Source organism: Phlebotomus argentipes, unplaced genomic scaffold, assembly GCF_947086385.1.
Source record: "Phlebotomus argentipes unplaced genomic scaffold, Phlebotomus argentipes genome assembly scaffold_18, whole genome shotgun sequence".
Lineage (NCBI taxonomy): Eukaryota > Metazoa > Arthropoda > Insecta > Diptera > Psychodidae > Phlebotomus > Phlebotomus argentipes.
This window is the reverse complement of record NW_026776177.1, coordinates 8,459,411-8,486,778: the sequence shown is the minus strand read 5'-3', so window position 1 is coordinate 8,486,778 and position 27,368 is coordinate 8,459,411. Positions and strand designations below refer to the sequence as shown.

Sequence of the window (27,368 nt, the reverse complement as noted above, 5' to 3'; positions counted from 1 at the left end):
TAACACTTTCCATCCCCTTGGCATTATTGGGCCACTTATGACAATCCAACCTTCACCATGTGCTGAGAAGAGTGGCATATGATCATGCAACTATACACAATATTATTCAAACTCTCCTCTGCCCTTCTTTTTAACACTACATTCACCCTCTGCGGAGGGATTGTTTCACGCGAAGAAAGTGTAATGAATCCATACAATGGATGCTGAAACAATTCACAGCGATTTATGTGTCATTTTAAAATAATTTCACGTTTCCATCGCGCATTGTGAGAGCGTTTTAATGTGACCATTTTATAAATTATCCCGATGACATTCATACAAGTCGCTGCAGAAGTAATTTATAGTTGCTGAATAATAGATTAATTTGTAACATGTTTCAATGATGGTCATTTATCGAACTTTACCCATTATGGCGAATTTGATTTTCCATTGTGAAGTATTAATTTTGCCAATATTCATAACTTTCTGCATGCAATAAAGTTTCTGGAAATTCAAAATACTTTCGAAGCAGCTAACATAGTTTTGTTCAAGATTTCATTTAGCAATATTGACTAATTCCTAATCAAATAATAACCATTCGAGTTTCCCGAGGACTTTATTGAATTGCACGAGACGCAAAACACTAGAAATCACAAATTGAGGTAAATTGGATGGGATTCAGGCATCGCGAGGCGTGTTTCTTGTTATTATTCCATGGCGCGGCATTTTCGGGACTGTAAGAAAAACAAGGGAAATTTCCAACTCTGCTCTCTCTCGTTCTGTTATTTTACCAAATATTGCAGAAGTTTTTTCGCCACGGCAAAGTCAGGCAATTTGCGCTTAAGTGAGCAAATTTCTACCTCCACTTACACAGCGCACGGGAAGAAAAAACTTGTGGTAATTCCACGGGAAATGCTCAAGTGGTGGACCAAAAAGGCATCTCTTTCTCTAGTTCTCACAGTTCTCAACTCCGTGAATTCTTTCGCAAAAGTTGCAGAAACTATCGAGTGGGTTTGGAATATTGCACTCGTGGAGAAACTTCGCCAATCTTTTTGGTGTGTCTGTGAAGAACCAAAAATTTTCTAATGTCTTCTGCAAAGAAAGTTACACTCCACGTCTAATTATATCTTTGCTCGCAGTGTCTTCTGGAGTCTGAGCCGCGCAATCGGAGGGAAAATTTCATTAAAATGTGACGAGATGAATTAGTGGAGGGAATAAATTGCCAATAAAAATTCATTTTCAAGATGTGAGTGTGAAGCCAGTGAAAAAAGGCGTGAATGGCAAGATTAAATGCGGAAGGTGAGCAGTTAATTTTCGTGAAAAGAGGAAATTGCGATGAAATTGCACGAGCATTCTCCCCCTGAAGGTGTGAAAGAGAGGGGACGCGAAGGAAAGTGCCCAAAATAATCGATTTAGGGTTCCAACCCTCACCATTTTACATACACACTCACCCCAATGCTTTTCACATATATTTTCATTTTCATTTCGCGGGGGCAGAAGCGTGGCTCTCCGGATCGATAGAGTGCACCCAAAACATTGTCGCCCTCGAGCACTTGCCAGCGATAGAAGCACTGCTTTCGAGGAAGAAAGTGAGGAAGAGGAGTCTGTGATTGTTGGCAGGAAATCACAGTTATTGCATGCAAACACAGAATATAGTGACGATCAAATATTTCAGAGGTTTTCTTCACAAATTTTGTTCATTTCTAGTGGAATTTGGTCGATATATCTTCAGATAACCTGATTAACTCATGAACTGAAATGAAAACAGACAATTTGATGAAGAAAAGCGATAGGTCAATTTAATCATCACATTGTTAAGAAGTGTGCTATGTGTACAACAGTAATTTGACATTTTGACAAAGATCGAAGGTGTGAAAAAATGGGGAAAGGAAAAGCTTGGAAGAACTGGGATATTTCAGCAAATTTTCAGGGGATGTTAGGACAGGATTTTAAAGAAAGCAATTCTAGAAGAAAGATAAATCAATTCAATGCGTAACTCATGAATCACAGCTCGCTTTGGCATCGTCTTCTTATCAATACTGTTTTGGCTCAAAAGTTGATGAACTCACGCCAAAAACACAACAACGAGACATATCCTCATATTTTCTCATTCACTCAAAGTCAACCCCTTGGCGAACAATTGAGCTGAAGAGGAGCCGAGTGGGTTGGCGCAATGGTGGGGTTGGCAAATAAAGTGAAGTGTGCAAGAGGAGGTGGAAGAGAAGAAAGGACGAGACACAGTGAAGAAAAGACATTGAGGGTGAATGAATGAGAGAGAAAAATCGGAAATGTAATAGCTAATTAATATTTTATGCCCCAATTCGCTTTTCTTTCCAACCAAACCCACCCACTTGTGTACTTTTCCTCATTTTCCATCCTCTTTCACTTTCTTCATCAGCAGTTTTCCCCTCTTCCGACCGCAGGCATGCTGATAAATTACACGCAATTCTATCGCTGTCACTCAGGTATTTTATGTAAAAATCATTCTGCCCCAAAGAATTTCACTTGCAAGTACCCCGAAGACATCTGCCAGAGTTCAATTCATACAAGTTTCAGTGTGATTCAGGGTATTAATTTTAGATCCAGTCAAACGTGTTTATCATCTGAATAATGCATCTATTTTCTCGCATGAAAAGTCTGTCTTGAATTTCAAATTGGATGTTTGATTGCAGTAAATGACTTAATAATCTGAAATCTGTGAATTCTTGCATACAAATCCCCATCCATACATTGTTAGAATGTTCGCAAATTCTACCAGGAAAATGTGTGACTCTGCGTGATTCCATTAATTCAACACGATTCCCATTTTCTGATAAAACTTACCAATTAAGCGAGATGTTTTATAACATTCGCCTGTATTTATCACACAACTCTATTGAGTTTCGTACACAAAATTAGCTAAAAGCGATAGACTCTATTTCATCGTAAACTTTCATCGAAGCTTTCAATCTCATAAAAGCTATTTTAGTCAATTCTATAGTGATAACTTTGCCAAACTTACCACGCAAAGTATTATCTTGCACACATTAGATCAATTTTCAATAGACTTTTCTGTGGAGAATAATGAGGATTTCCTGGAGGCAAAAAACTTTTCCAATGAGAAGTTGCAAAGATAAATATGAGAGGTGCACAAACAATATATCTACTGTGTGGCAGCATTTCCATAATGAATTTTCTCCTTCATGAGAAATTCCTTTTGGCAGTTTTATGCATTTGAAAATGCAACACACCGAAAGCAATCGTCTGCTGAAGAAAGGGGAGGAATTAGTTGCAGAAATATAGTGGAATATTGAATTACGAGCTTCTGTAAGAAAATATCTTGGGAAAAATTCCAACAAGAAAGTTGTTTGCGAAAGTCTCTTGCAATATGAATGGAATTTATCATTAAAAATCTGTGTAGCCTTACAAGCAGCCCTTCAACATCCCTGCATGGACAAATTCTGGGTAAACATCCCCAGAGCTTGACCAGAGAATGATGGCTTTCAACTGTAAGTAAAAATCTGTACACGTGTCGAGTAAGTTAAGGACACTGGCTCTCCTCCTCCGCAAGGAGTCGGCATGCGGATGGAAGAGGGAGAGGTTCGGGCAGAGTGTTGTGGCAAAGTTGGAGGAGAATGGGTATCACTTACCTTGAATGAATGCTGGATACATCACGATGACGAAAAGCCATAAAAGTTGGGTCATTGTTGAGCTGGGGGAGTGAGAGAATCCACAACTTTCCCTTCTCCCCAAGTGGTGGACGACCACCTAAAAAGTCTCTCAAGATGATTCCATGACCGGAAATCCCTTTTATAAAATTTTAACAACACACACTCAAGGGATTTTCCACCCTCTTGTCCTCGCGCGCGCGGATGCTTCACTGGCGTCTCTATGGATTTGACAATGTGAAAATCAACATTGAAGCACGAATGTTAATTGACTTTTCTATATAATATCCGCGCAAGCCACAAATCATCACCAGTTAGAATTGATTCATGCCTCCGCAGGACGCTTTCTGCCTGGGATTGTCTTTGATTGTGCCGGTAATCTCTTGTCTGTCATGGAATATTTAGCTGCTGGATGAAATTTAAATACTCTATGGAAAACGAGGAAAAAGCCGCTTGAGAATAGCACGAGAGACGTAAAACGGATTAAAATCCACGTTCCGAAATACACGATGATGAATGCGAACACAAAAAGAGACACTTTACCACTCTTTTTCACTACTCGGTGTTGTTTTTGGCTGGTTGGAAAAAGACACCACGAGAGAATGGGCAGCGAGTCCCGGGAAGTGATGAATAAACACAAATTCACTCCTCGTGGAAGTCCTTTTTTCTCGAGTGGGTGGAAAACCAGACTTTCACACAACGCACTGTTTGCCAAACACTCCGAAATCCTGTGGCCAGAAAGACCATCTGCTGAGTCCAGCCGGAAAGGACTGTGTTTCGCAATCACAGAGACGCACTTCCTTGCTGGGAATCTTGTGCTCAACTGAGAGTTGCGATGTGTCGACGAGTGTCTCTTTGGAGGGAAAAGATGTCCCCTTCGAATTCACTTTTAGCATGTGCGGATTTTGCGCCGATCTGAGCGCACGCACACACTCTCACGCGCCCTTGCAATCACTGATCCCCTAAAATGTGCGACAGTCCGTCGTGATTCACATGCACAACTTCCGGAGAACCTCTGGAACGGATCTCAGAGGCGACAGAGGCGCCCAGCAGCGACAACAAGCGTAAACCGATAGAGATTTGCCATTAGTGCCATGTGTCCTGAGTGGACGCTTTCTAGAGACTCTCGAGAGAGAGCAGGCAAATCATGATCGCGGTGCACCGAAAGAGGGGACTTCGCGTCTGAAGGGGAATTCGCTGGAGAGGCAATCGATTCCTGTGCACTTCCCAGCAATTCCAGGCACACGCTCACGAGGGATGATTGTCGGAATGGCACATGCGTACACGAGCATTACACCGAAATAGAGGGAAGTCGTGGAGGTGAGATAGTCATCTAATGCTTCCCAGTCACAGTTTGCCAGAGCGAACAGACCGGAGGGAAAAAATACACAACAAACTCCTGTCCCTCTGTGCCGGCATGAACACAGAGAAGGACGCAAAAAGAAGGACATTGTTATTGTGTAATCCAAAGCTTAGGGGATGTTGGATTCCTCTCTGTTGCTTCACACACACTAGCCAGCATGTTATTACTTATTTATCCCACTAATTTACTGTGATTGAACAGAAAGAGGGTTTGGGCTAAAGTCCACATTGAAATTTCATGGATTCTTTCTCTCACACAATTCCGCACTCATTTTCACATTTGATTTCTGCACAGCGGATTTTCAGCGCCGGGATTGAACATTTTCCTGCCGGCATTGCGAATCTCAAGTGTTTCAGGGTTCTGAAAATCCTTGGTAACCACTAATCCTGGCTTAAATGAGTGCGGATTAGGAGAAAATTAAAAATTTCATCGCGAATAAATCTTGTGCCATGAACAAATATTAAAAGTATTCATCGTCATATGTATAGTATATATTAAAGCTCTTTAGCTGAAAAATGATATCAATTTCATCCAGGAAAATTGCTTCAGGCGATGATTTATGCATCGCAAATACTTTGTGTGCCTATGAGAAGGTGTCTGCTTTGTAGTGAGTATTTTTCCACATTCCAAGAAATTATAGTGAACACCTCAATTTCCCATCATTTTCCATGGATATCAATTTATTTCTTCATATTCTGTTGGATCAGGAGCCGCAATCGTCAAAAATATCCTCCAGACTAGACTGGAACATTGTCATTTCTTCGTCGTTCAAGAAGACGTTGAAATACCAAAATCATCCCCGAAAAGGAAATGAAATTTAATGACGTTTCAATTTTCATAAATTCCACCGCAATTACCTCCAATTGTGGAAAATAGCCCACTTCCCCCGCCCCAGCGAATGTGTTTGGCAACGGAAAAATGTCCCCGTCCCTCAGTTGGCACCGGACCATCCTTGTATCCTCGCAGACTGCCGCCCTAATTGGATTTCAAGGGGGAACGGGCGCAGATTGATATTTGATAAATTGGTGACCTGGTTTTCGGCACATTTCCCATCTCTCAGCAAAATGAACTGTTATCATGGAATATCTCATTTGCAGAGCGCGGCACATGAAATGCCAAAGGATTTTCATTTGATGTTTCGCTCGCGTGGCTTCGGCCGAGGATAAAGTATTGTTGAGCCGCACGATTACAACTCCGACAGAGTCAAAGGGATTTTGTGAAAGAGGGAAATTTTGCACATTATAATTAAATTCTCTTTGGCAATTTGACGAGCGAGTGACAAATTCAAGGGAGACGAAAAGCGAGATGGAAAAATTTGATGCACATAGAAAAGGAAAAAAGAGCCGTTTTATGTTTGCGCCACGTGGCGCTAATTCAAGGAGACGTTTTCGCAATAAAGAAAGTATTTTTGTGACTCCTTTTGTGGGTGTTGAGATGTGAGAACAATGAGGAAAAAACGGAAGAAAAATAGTCGATCGTTTCGAAGCTAATAAATAACTAACATACTCACTTAATAATGCCACTTTTATAGCAATGCAAGAGTTTTTGAACATTTTTTTCACTGAATTAAATAACAACATTTGTATCATTTGAGCAACACTTTGACTAATATGGTTTTTGGATGATAAAATTTAAGAACACTCCCAAAAGGAAGCAGGAAAATATTTCAGAGTTCTCGCGCAGCACAATTCTCCCCATAATCTCATCACGGTTTCTGTTTAATCACTGAAATTCACTGACCGCAAACTAGCACAACAAAGCCGGAATATTTCTTTACTCTGTGGCATGATTTGCAATTCGCATCGCCAAAACTTTATTGCAATCAGCCGCTGGCGCCAAAAATCTTCCAGAAACGACAGCCAAGAGTGGGATTTTTCTCTGCAAATCTCAGCGGAAAAGATAATGATATACAGCCCAGCGTTCCCTCGTGACATATTGAATGGTTGCTGCGCTAATTTCATCGGCAATCTCTGGAAAAGCTTCTCTGCAACCCCCAGAAATATTCACAGCCATAAAATCGACTATTTACTGCGTGGTTTGTCTCCTGTTGTGCCACATAGAAAATTGTGGTGTGAGAGAACTGCGAAGCAGGCATTATTTTCGGTATCAAAAATCTCTCCTAATACTCTCACCCTCTCTTGTTCATTTCTTCGATTCGCCTCCTTTTTTTCAGGCCCAAAATAATCCCACGAATCAATATTTTTCTCTCATTAAAATTAATTCCCCTTGACGAATTCCTATTGAACAAACATGGATTGAAGAAGGGGCGGAAGATCTATTGAAAAAGATAAATTTTATTCGTACTATGAGATAGTGTTACGTTTCCTTTTTTCATATATAAATTAAATTTATATCATAGTAATTCCTTTCTTTCACATTAAATCTCTTAATAGAATTTAAGAAGGACATTAATAAATTAAACTTTTCTCTCTTTCTTTCTCTCTCTCTTTATACTCTTGCATCTCTGTGCGTGCGGTGTTTGTCGTGAGCGCGTGCTGACGATAAAATTGGACTGGGATAATCGAAGGGACGCGATGTTCGCCGTTCCGGGATAAAAGTCTCACAAAAGAAGAAAATATATATGTGGAGTATTTGATAAAAGGGACCAAATCAGGACAAAAAAGAAACCTAATCAATTTGGCAGGAGATCAGAGAGAAGCTCCTTCTCGGCCGCGGTCAACTTTTCCGGGAATTTAATATCAAACGCAATGAGAAGGTCGCCCTTGCGATTTGTCTCCTTGGGGAATGGCAGTCCATATCCTTTCACTCTCTTCACCGTGTTCGGCTTGATGACTTCCTGCATTGTGCTAATCCGTATCTTCTCCCCGTCCAACGTGGGAACCTCAAACACGACGCCACACAGTGCCTGCAAACGAGACAGGAACACGGCATTAAGTCGAGAAAAAAGCGACAAGTGCCCAAAAAGAGATAATTCATGTCGCCCAAAACTCAATGCTAATTCAATGGCTCTTCCGAAGGCGTTCAACACACGTTTTTCACCATGTTCGACTCTGTGTGCGATAAATTTATTCTCTTCTTATTTAATTTAACCCTCCCGAAAGAGTGGACCAAAAGAGACAAATAAATAATTTATAGTGTATTAATCATTTGGCCAGAATTTCCTCTCCCGTGGTCTCAAGAGAAGCCAGTTTTCCGGCTCGCAAAAAAACCACGACTCGCAGCCTCAAGCGTGCTTCCTTCGCAATTGCCCAAAATCACGTCTCTGTGTTGGTCGCACTTTTGGCCAGATTGAGTCATACATGAGATTGAATTTCACTGTTAGATCTCGTGTCAATATTTTCTTTATGCCTCGCCAGAGTGGCGTTTTTGCAAGACACCCAATCAATTAGGCGACTGCGAAGCGCTCGATTTTATCCTCACATCCGATTATTTCACATAAACAATAACATATAGTTTAAAGTGGGAAGAATTATTAAATTACGCCCAATATAATGAGTGGATAATTGTCATGTTTAATGTTGGTTTCATTACAACAATTTGGATGTGATCATAAAATTTTGAGCAGAAAATTACTCTTGCAATTAACAAGAATGCAAAATGCATTAAATCCAAACCAAATCAGTGTGTTGACATTTTAAATTGTCAATGTAAATCACTGAACAATTTGAATTGGAAAGAACACTGATGTCAAATTATTCGAGAATAAAACTTCTATACACGCTACTCAAACGATCATTCAAATAATTGAAATCCAATTTTGTGTGTCAAAATTTGAGCACATTGAACGACATTTCTTCAAGATCTTAACGTTCTGTCGTCTCATTATATAGACAATTTCGAATGATTGCGTAGAAGGAGAAGAATCTCAACTGACCTGCTTGAGTGTGAGCCTCGCCGTATATCTAATATCGCTGCCCTCGCGCTTGAAGATCGCGTGCGGTTTATCCCTGATGATGAAGACAATGTCGGCAGGAATCTTTCCGCGTGTCTGGTCGCCCTCCTTCTGGAAAGTCACTCTCGTGCCCGACTTCCAGCCCGGCTTCACGGCTATGCTCACGTACTTCTCCTCGCGCTTCGGCGAGCCGTCGGGCTGCAGGACTCTCCGCGAGATCTTCATCTTCTTCACGCAGCCCTTGTTTATCTCATCCAAGGTGACGTACATGTCGTGCTCAATGGGCGGATCTTGCTGCTTCTCCTTCTTGAGTGGCGTGTGAACATTGAATGAATGTGATCTGGTGTGGAATGAGAGGGAATTTTCGCAACTTTTCACTCTTTTTTCTCTCTCTATAAATAGTCACCTAAATGCTCCGCCTAAGCCGTGTCGTGCACCTAAGCCGAAAGGTGAGAAGAAATCTGTGTCCGTGTCCAGGCTGTCGAACATGCTGTTCTTCTCGAAAAGGTTGTCCGACAGGTCGAAAAAGGCGGCGAAGGGATTGCTGGAGCCGAAGAACTGGGCGAATGTCGCCCGCGGATCCCCATGGAATTGATATGTGAAGTTGTTGGTTGTTGGTCCGCCGCCATTTGACGCTCCTGCTGACGAGAGATCACGGTAAATCACAGACAGAGAGTCAAGAAAACAGATCTACTCACGTCCTTTCAGACCATCCTCGCCGAATTTATCGTACACATCGCGCTTCTTCTTGTCCGACAGCACTTCATAAGCCTCTGCGACCTCCTTGAATCTGTCCTCCGCTCCCGGCGTTTTGTTCTTGTCCGGATGGTATTTGAGCGCCAATTTCCTGTACGCCTTCTTGATGTCCTCATCTGTCGCTCCGCGCTGAATGCCCAAGATCCTATAGTAGTCCTTCCCCATCTTCTACGCTGGCCTCCACCCACTTGCAATGTCCTCCACGCTATTTTCCGCCGGCGCTCTCGCTCTCCCGCCCACTCTCTCTCTGTCTCTGCAAAGCAACCAAAAGGACTCACGCTCAGCATCACACACTTCACAATCGATTAATACTACAAAACTTTTCCATTCGCCGAGCGACAATTGCAAAAAATGTCCCGTGAATAAATTATCGCATTACGAAATGTTGGACGTTTAATGGAAGTCGAGAGTGTGAATGGAAAAAATAGGCCTAAAATCTCGCTGAAGAGACAGGTAAACTGTACATCCAGCATAAATAGACACTATAATTATATTCATTCACTTAAAAGCTAATTTTAAAACTCCTACACATTTTCAGAATAGCCCAATTGTGCTGTGAATGCCGAGAGGAAGATTCAACAGTGATCAAATGAATTATTCTGACATGAAAATTGCACTCTAAAATGCTTCATTGTCAACATTTAAATGACACTATACGAGTAACTTTTGTCACTGTTGATGTAAATCCGCATGGCATTGAATTTTCATGGGGATTTTTGGTGTGCGGTGACATTCAGAAACTTTCCTTTTGCTCCTGCTGTTCAGACATACAAACACACACTGAGAATTTCATTCAATTAGTCACACTCAATTGGGATTCCTCTATAAATAAGAGCATGAACTGTAAGAACAACACCTACACACAGATGGAATGCCATATTTTGGACGTGGACTTAAGACCACCCACTCGAAAACGCTCTTTTTCGTTCTCACTCATCGCAAACGCACGATAGATTCCAATCGCGAAATGTGCTGAGGAAAATTCACAGCTTCCAAGAAACACTGTGTCGCTCTCATACAATATCTATGCGAGATGCTTCCGTGTGACAAACTCGTGGCTTATTGTTTACCATTAAAATTAAGGAAGAATACTTTTGCAATCACCTCCGAACGGAATATGATAGGTCAGTTTCATCGCAAACAATTTCTTCATAAAATGCGTAAAAGAGGAGACACATTCCACGGCAAATCGTGAAAACTTCATCAATTTTCAAGGGAGGGACCGTGAGAGAAAACTTTTTCTGTCTCCCACAAACATAAACTGTTTGTGTCATTTTCCCATACAATTTAATTTCTCAATTTGTAGCGGAAAATGAATCAATTTCCGCCATTCTTTTGTATCTCATTTCATCATTACATCCTCTCTCTCTCATCCCATCGCAGGATGGATGGGGCAATTGAGCAGCCCAATGATGTGTGGCTGAGTGGCCACAAAGCCCAGACAGGCAGTCGGATTGCACAGAGAACAATCGACTCTCAATCCCCTCAATGCACACGATGAGGCGCATTGTCTGCGGAGCTTTCCATTCAAACAATTATTATCGATATCAATACCTTTTGCCGCCGCGATCGCAAAATAATAGTGACGACACATAGTAGAATTTTTCGTGTGTCTGTCTGCGCACACGAGAGAGTTACATCTGAATGGCTTTTGTGAAAACCTTGAGCTAAATATAAATATATGGATTGAATCACACCAGGCGCACACAAAATATTGAGAGAGATACAGCCGAGAGAAAGAATCTCCCTCTCGATCGCGAGACTCTTTCTTCTCCTTCATCATCATCTTCCAAACCTCCTTGGCCACATTTAAATTGCACTGGTGCGCGCACGCATGAGTCGCGCGCGCGTCTTGTCCAGCAAACCCCGCACCGAAAATGGCCAGAAAATTACTGCCGACGTATTGGTGGTGAGCTAATACAAATAATCACAGAAAATCCCTCAGTTTCTTTTTCGTGAAACTCCACGGCAAATCAACGAGTCACAACTCTTGCAATCAAGCGACAACTCGCGCGACCATTTAATGTTTATTATTATTACTAATGTTTTTAGGCAAAATGCCATTTTCGACGGCCAATATTCATTAGAAATAAACAGCATTTCCAAATCCAAACTTAAGGGGGTTCTCTGTTTCGTTTCAGACAGTGTTTTGCTTGTGAGGTTGATGTTTTCAACTAACTACGGCTTCTGCTAACAGCCTATACTGGCCATGAATTTAAGGAAAGAAGTAATAGACGCTAAAAAATAATGATTCAGAAATCTACGTGTTTGAAATAAATTCCATTGCTTTAAGATATTATGTAGCCCTAAATTATTTTAAGGCTGTCAAAATTCTTTATTATTTTGGCAACTCAAACTCCCGAATAGAGCGATTAATAAAAGTTCTCTCTCGATATTTATAATAATATCTCAAACTTTTTATCTTCCACTGTCAGTCAGAGAATCACGTTCCTCAGAAGCCGGGTCTGGTTATCGGTGAATTTTTAAAATACATATTTCTTCCATCCTCGCCACAAGCTCATTTTCACGATCTCCTTATAACACTCTTCTCTGTGCGTCCAATTTCTCGCAAGTGAGAGGGAGCGAAAAGAACGTGTGTGTGCGACTCACGGCTGATCGCAGATCGGCGGTTCTACACTCATGAGAAGGAGGAGGAAAAATATTCGCCAAACACCTCCATATAAGTCCAAACTATGCACAGCGCTACCGAAGTCAAGTGGTTCGCTTTAAGCGCAACCTCTTTTTTTAAAGATCTCTCTCTCTCTCTCTCTCCATTTTACCTTCACAGATGATCGCTGACGATATTGGATGGAAAACGCGCACAGATCACACACTTCCCAAATGGAATCCTCTCAGTGTGTCTCTTGATAAGCCCTATTTGAGCTGCCTTGTGTCCAGCACGCGATCACTCAAGCACGATCGTGGAGCTTCTTTGACAAATTCACAAGGATTTTGCACACAGAAAAAACACAGAGAGATAGATGGGGAATTGTGTAAGAAAGTCAAATATATCGGTGTGTCATGATTATTTATTCCTTTCTGCAACTTCTGCCGCGAAGAAAAGTCACACTGAACCACGAATTCACGTCAAGTCGCGACACACAACGCGCAATATAACTTCGCACGCACACACAGTCTTGGCAAAGTCAAAAGGAACAACAAGCAAGAGATATCAATCAATTTTCCGTGCGACACATCAACAATCACGCTTGGAAAATCGATCGAGAGGAGAAAGAGAGGAAAATGGGCGATGATCACCCAAGGCGGTCAGAGTACTTCTGTCGCGGATGCCACAATGAACGAGACTACGAAGCCACACAGCTCTCCCACCCGTGTCCAAATGAGATAATCGCGCGCGAGATGATGATCGTGAGTTGAATTTCGCGTCGCGCAGCCGATGTCAGATCAATACATCGGCCCTCTTCTCCCACACTATAAATAGCCGGCGACAATTTGGCAACACAAAGACTCTGTATGTGAAGATCTGTGAGACTCACCAGCAAGATCCTTCCATTGAAGGTCTCTTCAGCGTCTGTCTTCAGCGACGGAGGCGGAGAAAGAAGGCATGACGACTCTCTGTGGACTCCCACGGAAGGTACTTGTCGTAGAAGTCGAGAATCATCTCCTCGATTTTGAAGCCAAACTTCTGGTACAGAAACACAGCGCTGTTCGTCGCGGAAACGTGTAGTGTGATGTCCTTCTCGGGACACGTCTGGGTGAGATGATAGAGCATAAAGGAGCCAATTCCTGCTTTCTGCCAGCCAGAACGAACGGCCATGAAGCTGATGTAGGCCTCATTATGACCGACATCCGGCACGAGGAAAGCGCAGCCGACGATCAGTTGTTTGTACAGCGCAATCACGCTGAAATCCGGATACATGAGGCACTCGGCCACTGGAAAAGAAGCGAAAATCATTGGGAAATCAAGTCAAGAATGGTATAATTCAAACTCACTGTCAATTGTGGGCCAGAAGAGCCTCTGTAGCAGCGAATTCACAGCTGGAATGTGATGAGGGCGAACGTAGCAGTAATCAATGGGCGCTCGTGATGGAATTTTACCATCATTCACAGTGAATTGCAGCTCACTCATCACGCGCACCCATTGAGGCAGTGACACGGAATCCCTGTAGATGAACGGCTGCAGAAGTCTGCCTGTGTATGGCGACTTTAAGAGTTCGTGCTGCACATTGCCAACGAGACGAGTGGAAAATTTCACATCTTCCATGCCTGACAATCTTCCAGTGCAGGTTAATTGATGAAAACGATCCAGAATCACTCTCGGCTTCTTTGACTCCTCACTTTCCGGAAAAGTGTCGATATTGTGCAATGGTTTGAAGAATTTCCTCTTCTCTTGCCTCACTGAAAGCTTCCTGTAGAATCTTCTGATGTCTTCTGGCACGTCTTCAGGTGCTTTCCTCTTAATGATGTCCCTGAGTTGTTTCAGCATTTCACCTTCTTCATATTCACTCATCATATCGGAAGTTTCCTCGAATTCTGAGAAGTTTTCTTCCTCCTTCATGATGGGTGAATTTGGCTTCTTTGAAGCTGTGAAGAGACTCTTTGGCACCTTGGAGGGATAGAAGGGATACTTGTAATCTGTAGCAGGTGTTGCAGTCTCCTCTGTATCATTCTGCTCTGATATTTCCTCCCAAGTGAAGAAGAAATCTTCTTCCAGGTTTTCCAAAGATGAAATGTCAGGCATTTCTTCAGTTGAGAATGCCTCTGAAAGAGGATCAATAAAGTCTTCTATGATAAGTTCTTCAGTCTTAATGTTTCTCATGGGGAATTTTTCGTCTTCCACCTCTTCCATCTCCTCCTCAACCTCCTCTTCAACCTCCATTTTAACCGTCCTGCTAACCTCCGGTGGTGGCAATGACTGAGAAAATGCGGCTTTCTTCATGAAAGACTGTTTCTGTTTCTGATATTCCTCATCTGCAAGTGAAAGACACAAAAATAGAGAGGAATTGTCATTTCCCAGAATGTGCAGAACTTACAGTGATAGAAATATGACAAGGGAGTCTCACTCCTGGTTAGCTTCCACCATCCATTGCTGCCCAACTCGTCAGTTCCGGACTGAAAGAACAGTCGATTGAAATGCGACAGAGTTCCAGCCACACTTCCCACCCAATTCTTCTTCCGTTTGCTGTAAGAAGAGACATCACAGTCAGAAACAGTCAGAAATCTCGGGAAATATTCGTGAGATGCCTTACAAATCCGGTGGGAAGAAGTACACCCAGTTCTTGGCCACAAAGTTGGAGATGTGAATCTTGTAGTGATAGTAGCCGTAATTCCCTAATCCGGGAGACGTTATCGTCAAATTGTGTATCACCAGCACCAACACCATGATCCAAGGCAGCTTCCTTCGCGTGAAAATGTCTTTGTTTTGCGGAAAATTGCACTGAGAGCAGATCATATCGAAGAAAACATCTCCATGAAAGTCGCCTGGAGTTCCGAATTCTAAGCACTGTTTGTGGATGCTTCTTTCACATCTTTCACACTTGAGCCACTCACTATCAATCACACTCTGTTGGCATTTGGTGCAAGGATCTATTGGAGGCATAATGCCAGAGAATTTTCACCAATTTTCACTGAATTTCGGTCTGTTTTCTAGGTAAAAACACGTGTGTTTGACAATCACGCACAGTAAAATGTAAACATGCCTCTCAGCGCTTCAAGTGGTCAATGCGTGAAGTGTTTTCGGCGGGAAATGTGAAATCTCAATTTCCCCCAAAAATGCACATCATCGCTGCTGGGGTCATTCGTTTCTCCCGTTCTCCAGTCAGCTTTAGACTTGTCGCGACCGCTCACAGAGAGAGATTAGAGGCACGAACAGACAGTGGCAAAAACCTCCAAGTTCAGTGCAAAGTGAAAGGATTTCTTGTAGTTTTCTTGTGACTTGAGGGCGCTGGTGTCCATTGTCAGGTTGTCAGGTTCTCTGGAGTGACCAACTTGTTGATTTCCTACGTTTCCTGGCATTTCTTGGAGTCTCTCGAACTTTCCCACGATGGCTGGACGCGTGGTGGTTTACGGTGGCCGCGGAGCGTTGGGCAACGCGTGCGTGCAGCACTTCAAGAAGAACAATTGGGTGAGTCCTTGACCCGCATCGCGGTCCATGACTGGAGACTGATGCGCTTTTCCCGTTCTTCCAGTGGGTGCTGAGCATCGACATGGCGCCCAATGAGACGGCCGACCACAATATCCTCGTGGAACGGGATGACACGTGGGCGGATCAGGAGAAGGCGGTGCTGTCTCAAGTGGGCAGCGCCCTGAACGACTCCAAGGTCGACGCTGTAATCTGCGTGGCCGGCGGCTGGGCTGGCGGCAATGCCGCCAAGGATCTGGCCAAGAACAGCGACCTAATGTGGCGCCAGAGCGTCTGGACGTCCGCCATCTCCGCCGCCATCGGCGCGAACTATCTCAAGCCAGGAGGAGTGCTGAGCCTGACAGGCGCGAAGCCCGCTCTGGCCGCCACTCCCGGCATGATAGGCTACGGCATGGCCAAGGCCGCTGTTCACCAGCTCACAAAGTCCCTGGCCGGCAAGGACTCTGGTCTGCCGGATGATTCTCTGGTCGTGGCCATCCTGCCTGTGACTCTGGACACGCCCATGAACCGCAAGTGGATGCCCAAGGCGGACTTCAACACCTGGACACCGCTGGAGTTTGTGGCGGAGCTCTTCTTCAAGTGGACCAAGGGCGAGGAGCGCCCTGCCAGCGGCAGTCTTCTGCAGCTCATCACCCAGGACGCGGTCACGAAGCTCGTGCCGTCCGAATGAATCTCAGCATCGACCAGGCATTCCGGGGAAGACAATAAGCCGCTCGCATTGTACTCGAAGTGTTGAAAACACTCACCAGTAATGGATTAAACATGTTATTTGTCGTAGCAGTATTTCGGGCATGGCGTTATCACTAATCCGGTCACAAATCTCACACATTAACAGTTGACTCTTGGCCTGCGAGTCAGGCGCAGTGCGAGAACGAGGGAAGCTGACCAAGGTGGAGTGAGTCGAGCGAATGGTGTACTTTATCTCTCATGAAATCCATGGAATGATGTGAAGGTTTCGCACGCCACGATGTTGCTTGGGAATTCTTGCATGAGTCAAGAAATATTTCCCCCTTTCCACGATCAGTTCCAAGATCAGTTCAATGTTTCTTCTTAGCACATTGCGGACTTTTTCTTTTTATTCTCTTACAAAAGTGGCATTGAAATAAAATGAGGTGAAACTGGGTCAAATTGCAGTGCTTCCAAATAATTCCACTGACGGTTTTCGATTAAATTCAAGTTTAATTTCACAATTTCTCTTACTCTCCACAATTCAATAATCTTGTTTTAGTTATTTCATTCGACAGAGTGCGTTAAATTACTAAATATTCTTCTATGGTGTTGCGATCCTTCACTGTACCGATTATCTCTCTCTGGATCCATAATTTTCTCACTTGTTTAAACGTTATAAATAACAATGATCGTCACACAATCGCGTCAAGCACAGTGTCTGCCGGACAAGGAAAAGGAAAAATCATGAGCATTGATAATGAGAAGAACGGCAAAAGCGTGCTCGAGACACCAGAGCGGAAGCTAGAGAAGGGGAGAAAAGTGCTTGGCAGACACTCTGATTGATGGAATCTTGTGACAAATACCCACTGAGATGGTCGAGCACCTTTCCTGAGACGCTCTGTGGAGTGTGCGGCCGGTGAGACATCCCGCCTTACACCAGCTCCAGGCGCTTCATTTCCTTGAACAGTTCCTTTCCCATCTGAGCCGGACTGCGCGTAACGATAACGCCGGCCTTCTCCAGAGCGTTGATCTTGTCCTGCGCTCCACCCTTTCCGCCCGAGATGATGGCTCCCGCGTGTCCCATTCGACGCCCAGGCGGCGCCGTGAGACCCGCGATGAAAGACACCACGGGTTTCGCCTTGATGCCCTGCAAGAACGGGAGGAAAAAGTCAATTCTGTTCCCAAATTCAGCACACAAATTCCCATAACAGCGCACCTGATTGTGCTCGAGCAAAAACTCTGCGGCCTTCTCCTCGGCCACGCCGCCGATTTCGCCGATCAGGACGATGCCCTTTGTCTCGGGATCCTTGAGGAAGATGCTGAGGCAGTCAATGAAATCAGTGCCGTTGAAGGGATCGCCGCCGATGCCCACGCACAGCGTCTGTCCCAAGCCCACCTCGGTCGTCTGGTTGACGGCCTCGTACGTGAGCGTGCCGGAACGTGACACGACGCCAACGCAGCCCTGTTGGTGAATGTGGCCGGGCATGATGCCGATCTTGCAGCGATCCGGCGCAATGATGCCCGGACAATTGGGGCCCACGAGGCGCGATTTGTCCTGCCTGAGCAGGGCGTGCTTCACGCGCACCATGTCCTGCTGCGGGATGCCCTCCGTGATGCACACGATCAAAGGAATCTCCGCCTCCAGAGCCTCGAAGATCGCCTTGGCGGCGTGCGGCGGAGGCACGTAGATTACAGTAGCCTCGCAGTTCGTCGCATCCTTGGCCTCCTTGACCTGCAGAAGCGAAAAAATGGGAGATTGTCCAGAGGCGAAGCGAATTGGAAGCCAATAGGAAGACTCACAGTGTTGAAGATGGGCAGATTCAGGTGAGTTTTGCCTCCTTTCCCCGGCGACACGCCGCCGACCATCTTTGTGCCATACTCGATGGCCTGCTTGCCGTGGAAGCTGCCCTGCTTGCCGGTGAAGCCCTGACAGATGACTCGTGTCTCCGCCGTGAGGATGAGGTTCTTCCGGGTGGCGTGGTATACACTGCTGAACCGCACTCCAGGCAGAATGAGGTTATCTGCGAGAGAACAAATCACTGTGACTATAAAAATAGACACTCTGTTTACATTGTTGTCAATTGCGAAGGGAGAAGATGAGGCATCGCACAGCAGAGTGACAAGGTCATCAATTAAAGACCGCAATCAGGCATTATCAGCTCTCGCCACTCCCGGAATCTCGACTCCAGCATCTCTGCACTGAAAAGCGCTAAAACGCCCTGCCTGAGGAGATGGACAGTGTCTGGAGTGTCTCTCCAGAAGTTGAGAAATCCTCGAAATGTCCTCGTGTGTGCTGTAGTTTCCTCAACAGAGTCACTGAGTCACACATTCCCGGAAAGGCGACTTCAAGTCATGGGTGCAAAATGACAATTGTCCAAATTTTCACACGACGATTACATAATGAAAAGTACCTTTAACTCTAGCGAAAATCCGTGCAGTGGCAGCCATGGCCTCTCAACTTGATCACTGATCTACTGCACAAGTGTCCACAGACCGGGGAAGATGGATAGTTTGGCTTTTCTGCCCGCAGGAGGGAAACACACAATTTTCGCCTGCACTTTGCCTCTCCGGAGATGAAGAGCGATGACGGCAGTGACTGCAGAGCCCTCTGCCAGCAATTACTGCCAAACGTGTAATCATTGAATTTATTCGAATTCCAATTGCGCCAATATTGCGTAAATTATTTTTACATTTTCTTCTATCTACAGCACACACTCTTGAGATGGGATTAATTACTCGCTAAATAAATATCAATGGCGATCCTACGGATGTGCGATGAAATGCTCAATTTGTCTTCTTCTGCTCGCCACTCACAATGGCCTTCTTGATGGGATTTTCCTTGCACTCTCTGAAGAGATTGTTCAGATCGAAGGCCGCCTTCACGTTGTCCTCGGAAAAGAAGAACTTCTGCAGCTTCCCATGAGCATCGGCATTGGGGCGCCGCGAGGCCTCCTTGCCGTTGCGGAAGAGAATCACTGTGGGCAGTTGACGACTGAGTGAACTGTCGGACACGTGGAACTTCTTGCCGGCCTCCGGGAAGCGGCCCAAGTCCACCTTTCCGAACTTGAGATTGTCCAGATGATACTCCGACGAAAGCTGCGAGAAGACAGGCGCGAAGTTCACACAAGCCGGATTCCAGACCGTGTAGAATTCCACGACCCACGACACTCGCTTGTCCCTCTCCAACTCCTCTTCCAGCGTCTGCAGGCCACGGAAGTAGATCACATTCTCGGGGCCAGAGTACGTGGGCTCTGGCAGGATGAGCGCCAGCAGGATAAACACGGCGCCGAAGGTGATTCCGTAGCGGAAGTCGCTGTAGAACCACAGAATCAGATTCGCGAACTTCGTGTACATAAAGGAGGACGTCAAGTAGTTGATCATCGTCACGCTACCCGCCTTCCGCGTGCGGATCATCACCACGATGAGCAGGAAGAACAGGATTTCCGTCTCCCGGCCGTCCAGCTCACACTGATCGGTCTGGTCGAAGAGAATCGTGCAGACATACGGCGCCCGCTTCGCAATGATGTAAGACACACTGAGCAGGATGTTCACCCAGTAGTAGGGCTTCAGCAGCAACACCAAGTCCTTCTTCAGCGACATCGTGACCCAGAAAAAGCACTGATTAGCGAAATTACTGCGCCCACGGGTGTTTTTCTTCCCTTGACAACTGCTCGATTTCTCCAAAATCCCGCAAGACTGCGCTGTCGCTATTCCCGCTCAAATCGCTGAAACAACCATGAAATACCAGTGTTGCAGAAAAGCCAAATTGCCTAGAAAAACTTATTTTATTGCTAAATCATGAATTGCGTGAGATACAAATAATATTGTCTTAGCCATTATTATTACTGATTTTTCAAAAAGTTCACAATAGAAAAAAATGAAAAACAACCATAAGAACATCTGAAAAGAACCTTTAATTCTACTTATCTAACCTTAAGTACTACAAATTGTCATTGGAAGACGCGGAAAACTAACTAATTTTCAATATTTTACCCATTGTCGCAACCTTCCTAAATATATTCTGAAAACCTATCCGTAAAAAACTGTCGTTGTCGCTTAAAATGATTGTGAAAGTCATTTTTTCTCAAATGTTAACATGAATCAGTGGCTCTTGTTATTGAAAAGGCACACGCGGTGTTGATTTGAAGCCTCTGGAAATGAGCGGCACCACCTCAGGCGCTTGCTTTCCGCGGGTCTCAGGCAAGTAGAAGAAGAGCAGCAGAACGAGGAGGAAACACACGACGACGAAGGGGAGAAAGACCCAAGCGCCCCACAAAGATTGGAGAATCGGGAAGGAAATGCCCACAACGAAGTTTCCCGCCCATGAGGCCAGAGAGCCCAGAGACATGATCGCAGCACGCGCCGAGACGTCGCACAATTCCGAGCCGATGAAGTACGGAATCGGTCCCAAGCCGACTTGGTAGCAGAGAATATAGAGCAGAACACAGGCTATGCAAGCGTAGGCAAGCCACGAAGCGTAATCCTGCAAAGGAGAAAATACATTTTTATTTGATATAATGGAAGGGAACACAAGCCCTGGAAAACTCCTCAGTACATCGCAGTAGAGGAAGGAAAAATCCATGTGGAAAACCATTTATTTACCACAGCTTGTCTTCAAAATCTTGTCCATTTGAACAGAACAATAAGACAGAGAATGCTTAAATGCAGCTGAGATCGCACGATCGACGGCACCTTCTGAAATATAATCTAATTCGTTTATTTCACATCTCAAGAGGCTTCGACTTGAACCCTTTCGCCACAAGCAGAGCAACGTCGGACGCCTGCTTCCCTCTGGTCTCCGGCAAGTAGACGTAAATCAGCGCGATCAGGAGAATGCAAGTAACGACGAAGGGGAGAAACACCCAAGCGCCCCAGAGAGTCTGCAAAATGGGAAAGGAAATGCCCACGACGAAGTTTCCCGCCCAATTGGCCAGGGAACCCAGCGCCATGATGGCAGCGCGATGAGAGACGCCGCACAGCTCAGAGCCCAGGAAGAAGGGAATCGGTCCCAGGCCGATGGCGAATAGCAGAATGTAGAGCAGAACGCACGTTATACATGCGTAGGCCATCCACGAGGCGAAGTCCTGGAAGGACGTGGCAAAAAAACTCATCTCACAGCTTCGAACAACACAGAAAAACGAACACATTCACGCTGCTGACGATGTACTGAGGAGTTAATAAGGCACGCGACGATGGTTAGTAAACTCCGCCTGAAAACAAAATCTGTACTCACGATGTAGTTGACGACGAAGGTGAGGATGAAGAGGAAGATTCCGCTGCCCAGGCACGAGATCAGACTGATTGGGCGTCTGTTGAAGTGCTTCATGAGGAGCGGCGTGAAGAAGGCCGTGGCAAGATTCAAACAGCCAGCGCCCAGGTTCGCCCACTTGGCGTTGGTCGAGCTGAGTCCGGCCGACTCAAAGATCGAGACGGAGTAATAGAAGACAGCATTGATTCCGGACAATTGCTGTCCTCCTTGCAAGGCACACACCAGCACAATCGGCAGCAGAAGTGCCGGATCACAGATCACAGACTTCACAGAGCGCGTGTCGGACTTCTCTACGAGTTCCTGGTTCATCTCCTCCAGTTCGCACTGCACAAAGCTCGGATCGTTGCCGCGAAGACGCAGCAGAACTGGAAATGAACAGGAAGCAACAAAAGATCAATTAAGGCCAAGAAAGAGCAGAAGTTGTGAATGTTTCTTCACCATTCTTCGCCTCGTCCTTCCTGTTCGCTGTCAGGTAGAGATATTTGGGACTCTCAGGCCACCAGGGAGCCGCCAAGAAGCAGATAATGACGAGCACCACATAGAAGGACAGCGCCCAGTGCCACAGCTCATCCGTGCCGAAGATCTCTTGCAAGCTGAATACCTGGCCAACGACGACGCCCCCGGTGACGCCGATCGAGCAGAACACGCCCAGAGTACCGCGCAACGCGAGCGGTGCCAGCTCCAGCAAGTACATGGGCAGCGTGGCGGTCGTCAATCCAGACGCGAAACCCACGATCAGTCGGCCAATTATTAGCATTTCCACGGAATTTGCCGCGCGACAAAATATGAAAAATATCGCGGCGAGCACGAAGAGAGCGCCGCACACTAATAAGGACTTTTTCCTGAGAAAAGAGAAGAAAACACACATTATTATTTCATTCAGAGAAGCGACAAATAACCCAATAAAACTCCCTATCAAACTGATAATTGTCTCAGGAGATAACTCGCAGGCTTCATTACCTGCCAAGATTATCCGCAATCCAAGCGCCACCGAGAGATCCTGCACAGCCGCCGATCAGGAAGACAGATACTATCGATGCCCAGAGGATGTCCAGGCTGTTATCAGTCAGCGTCACGCCGTAGCGCTCCAAGAAGCTGGCGTTACACCAACTCCTCATGTACTGTGCGGAAGAGATAAGGTGAATGTCGGACTACAGCTTCCGGACACGCGATACTGACCTCAGCGGGAGCATTCACAACGCCTATTGTGTAACCCACAGGAACGGCTGTCCCGAAAGTGGTGCTTAAGGCCACAACCATCAGCAAGAAGCCCATCTTCTCCACCTGCAAAGATATCACACGTGAGTTGTTGCGCTGCCCGGAAAAGGCTCGGCTTACTTCATTGAAGCGAGATTGCTCCGACTGGGGACTCGGAGGCAAGAAGGAGGCCTTCTGTTCAGACATCGCGAGAGCTTTCCTAAGGACAACCTGAGATCCTAACTATACCCGAATTGCACAACCGATCGCACTTGTACGCTCACAAATCGCCAGCTATTATCGGCACAGTCCTATTCCATTTTTCTTTTATACAACGACCAAAGTCTCTGCGATAAAGAGCACGAAAGACAACCAAAGGGATTTATCTTGCTTCGAGAGGCCGTTCTGACAATCATAAGCCACGTGGTCCTCAATAGCTTGTGAGCAATTGGGATTCTCTCGCACAACAAAAAGACTCCGACTTCCCAAATTCCAGAACTTGCTAATTTTGTACGTGTTTTTGGCCTTTGCTGACTTAGCGAATGCAAATTTTCGCGTTATGCAACAACCATATAATTGCGCTGCGTTAATTATAGATGATTTGCGTGTGAGAGTCTGTTCCTAACGATTACAATATCTGCGACATCTTGAAACCGCAAAGACACTGCGATGAACACAAGAAAGCGCCAGAAGAGTGCACTGTTTGCAAAGAGATTTCAATCATACGAAAAGTGCAAATACTAGAGGATTTTCACTGATTTCCCAGCCAGTTTTCACTCCCTATTAATCTAGAGGATGTCTTTTGTGCGCTGTTGAGCCAAACCATAAATTCATCAAAGAATTAGTGGAAGTTTCGCGTAAATCACTTCTGTTGCAAAATAAATTGCTTCGCCATTACACTTAACATTCAACACTTCCTCACACATAATTGCATGCACTGTGCTCTCAATTCCCATACATTTCACGGTATATTGCTCTGGGTTGAAAGAGAAATTGAATATATTTCAGCTATTTTTTATTCACCGGTCGCGCGCATTGGATTTTCCTCTTCACCACTGTCAGCGCCTCTGACGGAAAACATCAGCAAGAACTGGGAAACCAATCAATTGTTGATGACGTAACACTCCGAGACAGCACAACACTGCAAATGTCAACAACACTGCGTCGTGTTCCTAGAAGATTTTAGTGATAAAAATCGTGTGAAATGGCAATCGAATTGCTGGATATTTTGTCAACATCGACAGTCATCTCGACAATCCTCCAGTTCTTGTCGGGGATTCTCGTTTGCCGGAAGTGCATGCAGAGGAAATCGACAGAGAATGTTTCCGCTATGCCCTTCATATCCGGATTCCTTTCGTAAGCCTGCCCCTTGTCTTTAGAGCCCCTGAAAGCCTGTGCTAATTGTTTGTTTTGCCTTGCAGATGCAGTCTGTGGCTAAAGTATGGTCTCTTGACCAGTGAAGCGTCAGTGGTTCTAGTCAATATTGCCGGAACATGCCTTATGTTCGGCTACACTGTCATCTTTTACGTCCTCTCTACTAATAAGAAGGTGATTCTGCGACAATTCGCCACAGTTCTGCTCATTCTTGTATCTGTGGTGGCCTACACACAGTACGAAATCGAATTATCAAGATCAGTGGAAGTTTTAGGTGAGTTATGTGTGATAACAGCAATCTAAGTGCGTCACTATCAACCCCATTATCAGGCACAAATTGCCTCCTTGCGTAATGTATCTTTACATTTTCTTTATCGCTACGATTGTTCTACTTTCGGTTGTGATTTTCTATTTATTTGCACTTGCACTGGAAAAGCAATGTATATATCTAATCAGTGCGGTATTTAATTAGCATTTGTTGGGTTTTGAACATGTGAACATGTCAAATGTACCACGCGGCATTCTTCTTCTTCTTATTCGAGAGGACTTTAAAGTCACACCGGTTTATTGTTTACCTTTCTTTTCTTGTTGATAAAAGCAAACAGAGTTTGTGTAATATTTCTGGTGCTGCATGATTATTATGGCTAGTTCGTCAACTATGTTGTTAAATATTGTGGCAGTGTGCAGAGTTTGTGAGGCAAAGGAAAATCTCATTGATTTAACTGCGAACGCGTTTAGTCACTTGCAGAAAAAGCTTCAGAAACTCATTCAATTTGAGGTAAAGCACTTAATATTATCTTTTCACGTTATTTCCCACTAAAACATAATAATTTTAGGATATGCACAACTGGTTGTGCTTTATCTGCATTTCCTGCTCAGAGAGACTGGAAATGGCCTATAACTTTATGATTCAATACGAGGAAACCAGTAAGAAACTCATTGACCAATTGGAAAATCAAAGCTTTTCATATTGCGCGGAAGGATATGAGGAGGAAGATGTCATTGAGGAATGTCCAGAGATTGTTTTCGTACCTGCTTACACCGACAATGAGGAAAGCTGTGAAAATGAAAACGTAGAACCAGAGGAATTCACGACGATTTTTGGAGGGCATTCAAATTCTTTTGTATGCGAAATGTGTGATGCTGAATTCGTCACAGAAAGAGCCCTCAAATCACATATAGAAGATCATCAGAAAGTTGTTCTGGGAAAGCGAAAGCAAAGCGCATCGACTGGAAAATTCCCGTGTGTCATCTGCAAAAGGACTTTCGCGACGCAGGAGTATCTCGCCATACACAGGAATAACTTTCAAGACGACCCGAAGGGCTGTTCAGTAGGCGTGTTGCCTTTTAAGTGTGCGAACTGCGAGAGGCGCTTCGCAAGCAACATCGATCTGAAGGCGCATATGAGAAGTCATGTATTGATATACTCATGCTACCTTTGCACTCAAAAATTCGAGCGATATTCTCAGCTGAATAAGCACATGGATCAGCATTCTGCTGGCGCCAATGACACAAAATATGACTGCAAATATTGTGGGGCCTTTTTCGAAGATATTGGCAATCTGAGGACTCATACATGTCTTCACACCTCTATAAAACTTCCTTTATAACAAAGATGCCAAGGTTTTGTTCGTCTGATAAAGTTCCTAGAAAGATCAGCGAAGCTGAGACGCTCAAAAACAAGTCCTGCGGGTTCCAAAGCGCCTTGTGAATTCAAGCAAATGATGGGAGAAAGTGAATTTGGATTTATGGCAGTAATTTCATTTGCATTTCAACTCTTGGGACGAGTAGAAATGTGAAGAAAAATATTGTTTTTCATTCAAGTTTAATGAGACAATAAAAGTAAAAACTTTACAGGAGTATTTTTAAGGACGAAATAAAAACTGTCAATATAAAAGTGCAAAGGGTTTTTATTCTATTCAGCATTCTTAAAATTGCTTTAAAAAAATTAGCCTGAAACGAGTAAAGCAAACAAATTCAGATCTTCATCTATAAATTTCCATTTCTTCAGCGATTGTATTAATTATATTTACAGAAGCGATACAAATCCCCCTTTAGTCAAGGCATATTTTTATTTATTTGATACCCAAAATGAGGTGTGAATTCACTCAATCCCCTTTTCTTGTCGATGTTTCTTTTTAGGTATTATTTGCTGCACCGTGACTGTATTCTTCTTCGCAGCCCCTCTCACAATGCTGCTTCATGTGATAAGAGTCAAGAACTCCGATAGTCTTCCCTTTCCCATGATCCTCTCCTCTTTCTTTGTCTGTCTCCAGTGGTTTATCTATGGCGTGATCATTCAGGACACCTTCATTCAGGTAAGGAAGATAGACTTTCAGGCCGCTTCTCTTCGGTGTGCTCAATCGATTGATGCTCTCCCTTTGGCAGATACCGAATTTCTTGGGGTGCGTTCTCACCGTGCTGCAACTGTCGCTGTTTCTCATCTACCCGGGAAAGAGCTCGAGTGGGCCATCGTACAAACTGCTCGATTCGAGCGTCACAATGTCTTAAGGACGTTAGAGATGCAAATGGTTAATCGCTATGACAGGTATTCACAGTCAGTATCAAAGGAAATATCTGTGTATTAAATATGATCAAAAGACTTGAATATGAAAATATGTGCGCTTTCTTTGAGGGTGGACTTGATTTTCCCACGAAAAGGAGGTCTTATTTGAATGCGATGTCAGCAATTTTTCCAAAGACAAAGACGAGTGCGAGGTGAAAAATTGTAATTACAAAAAGACTCTTCTCACAATTATTCCGCTTTAGCGCAGGAAAGAGAAATGTGTAACATGAAGAATCTGACGAGGGTCTTTTGCGCACCGTCAGAATATTTTAATTATTCCAGAAAGACATGGAGAATTTGCTGTTAATATAGAGCAGAATCTGCTTAAAGATAAATAGTCTATTTAGTTTTATGAGCTTAATCATAATCATAATCAGAACTTCACTCCCCGGCATTCTGCTTGGCATTTTGTCTGTAGCAGCGAAATGTTTCCCTGAATCCCTCATCAATGCGAAAGAGCTTGATTGCAATGCCTACATTGAACACCCCTTTTTTACCCAACATGCATAAACACTCTTGCAGCCGTTGATGAAAGTCAGCCGCGCCATTGTTTCATCCCACTTTTCATGCCGTGCGGAAAGGGTGAAAGTCC

The 27,368-nt window shown here is 44.5% G+C and overlaps 7 protein-coding genes across 10 annotated transcripts in view; 2 read left to right on the top strand and 5 right to left on the bottom strand.

The window, feature by feature from the left end:
- Window positions 1-7,084, bottom strand: part of LOC132259117 (protein sax-3-like) — a 29,040-nt gene extending 21,956 nt beyond the window's left edge. Inside the window, exons 1-3 of the mRNA XM_059756664.1 lie at window positions 7,019-7,084; window positions 5,847-5,964; window positions 3,609-3,726 (exon numbers count right to left, since the gene is read on the bottom strand). Coding sequence (XP_059612647.1) covers window positions 3,609-3,726; window positions 5,847-5,964; window positions 7,019-7,084 — 302 coding nt within the window. The remainder of the gene's footprint in view (window positions 1-3,608; window positions 3,727-5,846; window positions 5,965-7,018) is intronic.
- Window positions 7,085-7,265: 181 nt separating this feature from the next.
- On the bottom strand, window positions 7,266-15,349 carry LOC132260596 (dnaJ protein homolog 1). Of its 3 annotated transcripts, none has more exons than XM_059758822.1 (5): window positions 12,379-12,948; window positions 9,541-9,851; window positions 9,249-9,483; window positions 8,825-9,182; window positions 7,266-7,855 (listed from the first exon to the last, which is right to left on the bottom strand). In XM_059758822.1, exons 2-5 carry the CDS (start codon window positions 9,761-9,763, stop codon window positions 7,622-7,624), a joined length of 1,050 nt encoding a protein of 349 aa, XP_059614805.1. In that variant the 5' UTR covers window positions 9,764-9,851; window positions 12,379-12,948; the 3' UTR covers window positions 7,266-7,621. The 3 variants fall into 3 exon arrangements, with proteins under 3 accessions (XP_059614805.1, XP_059614806.1, XP_059614804.1); XM_059758823.1 differs by having other exon boundaries at window positions 9,249-9,480; window positions 12,379-12,947; XM_059758821.1 differs by lacking the exons at window positions 7,266-7,855; window positions 8,825-9,182; window positions 9,249-9,483; window positions 12,379-12,948 and adding exons at window positions 13,096-13,492; window positions 13,553-14,530; window positions 14,593-14,741; window positions 14,809-15,349 and having other exon boundaries at window positions 9,749-9,851.
- Window positions 15,350-15,368: 19 nt separating this feature from the next.
- Window positions 15,369-16,484, top strand: LOC132260602 (dihydropteridine reductase). The gene is made up of 2 exons (XM_059758830.1): window positions 15,369-15,683; window positions 15,748-16,484. Exons 1-2 carry the CDS (start codon window positions 15,603-15,605, stop codon window positions 16,369-16,371), a joined length of 705 nt encoding a protein of 234 aa, XP_059614813.1. The 5' UTR covers window positions 15,369-15,602; the 3' UTR covers window positions 16,372-16,484.
- A 376-nt stretch (window positions 16,485-16,860) lies between these two features.
- On the bottom strand, window positions 16,861-18,975 carry LOC132260600 (succinate--CoA ligase [ADP/GDP-forming] subunit alpha, mitochondrial-like). The gene is made up of 4 exons (XM_059758828.1): window positions 18,782-18,975; window positions 18,171-18,391; window positions 17,587-18,102; window positions 16,861-17,517 (listed from the first exon to the last, which is right to left on the bottom strand). The coding sequence occupies exons 1-4, from the start codon at window positions 18,816-18,818 to the stop codon at window positions 17,302-17,304; spliced, it is 990 nt and encodes a 329-aa protein (XP_059614811.1). The 5' UTR covers window positions 18,819-18,975; the 3' UTR covers window positions 16,861-17,301.
- Window positions 18,976-19,001: 26 nt separating this feature from the next.
- Window positions 19,002-20,064, bottom strand: LOC132260601 (thioredoxin-related transmembrane protein 2 homolog). Its single transcript, XM_059758829.1, has one exon. It carries the CDS (start codon window positions 19,968-19,970, stop codon window positions 19,155-19,157), a length of 816 nt encoding a protein of 271 aa, XP_059614812.1. The 5' UTR covers window positions 19,971-20,064; the 3' UTR covers window positions 19,002-19,154.
- Window positions 20,065-20,484: 420 nt separating this feature from the next.
- Window positions 20,485-23,250, bottom strand: LOC132260599 (solute carrier family 2, facilitated glucose transporter member 1). Of its 2 annotated transcripts, none has more exons than XM_059758825.1 (6): window positions 22,978-23,250; window positions 22,819-22,923; window positions 22,600-22,760; window positions 22,078-22,481; window positions 21,604-22,004; window positions 20,485-20,853 (listed from the first exon to the last, which is right to left on the bottom strand). In XM_059758825.1, the coding sequence occupies exons 1-6, from the start codon at window positions 23,041-23,043 to the stop codon at window positions 20,485-20,487; spliced, it is 1,506 nt and encodes a 501-aa protein (XP_059614808.1). In that variant the 5' UTR covers window positions 23,044-23,250. The 2 variants fall into 2 exon arrangements, with proteins under 2 accessions (XP_059614808.1, XP_059614809.1); XM_059758826.1 differs by lacking the exon at window positions 20,485-20,853 and adding an exon at window positions 20,948-21,454 and having other exon boundaries at window positions 22,978-23,248.
- A 673-nt stretch (window positions 23,251-23,923) lies between these two features.
- LOC132260603 (sugar transporter SWEET1) lies at window positions 23,924-26,868 on the top strand. The gene is made up of 4 exons (XM_059758831.1): window positions 23,924-24,192; window positions 24,258-24,484; window positions 26,353-26,528; window positions 26,599-26,868. Exons 1-4 carry the CDS (start codon window positions 24,041-24,043, stop codon window positions 26,719-26,721), a joined length of 678 nt encoding a protein of 225 aa, XP_059614814.1. The 5' UTR covers window positions 23,924-24,040; the 3' UTR covers window positions 26,722-26,868.
- Window positions 26,869-27,368: the final 500 nt, after the last annotated feature.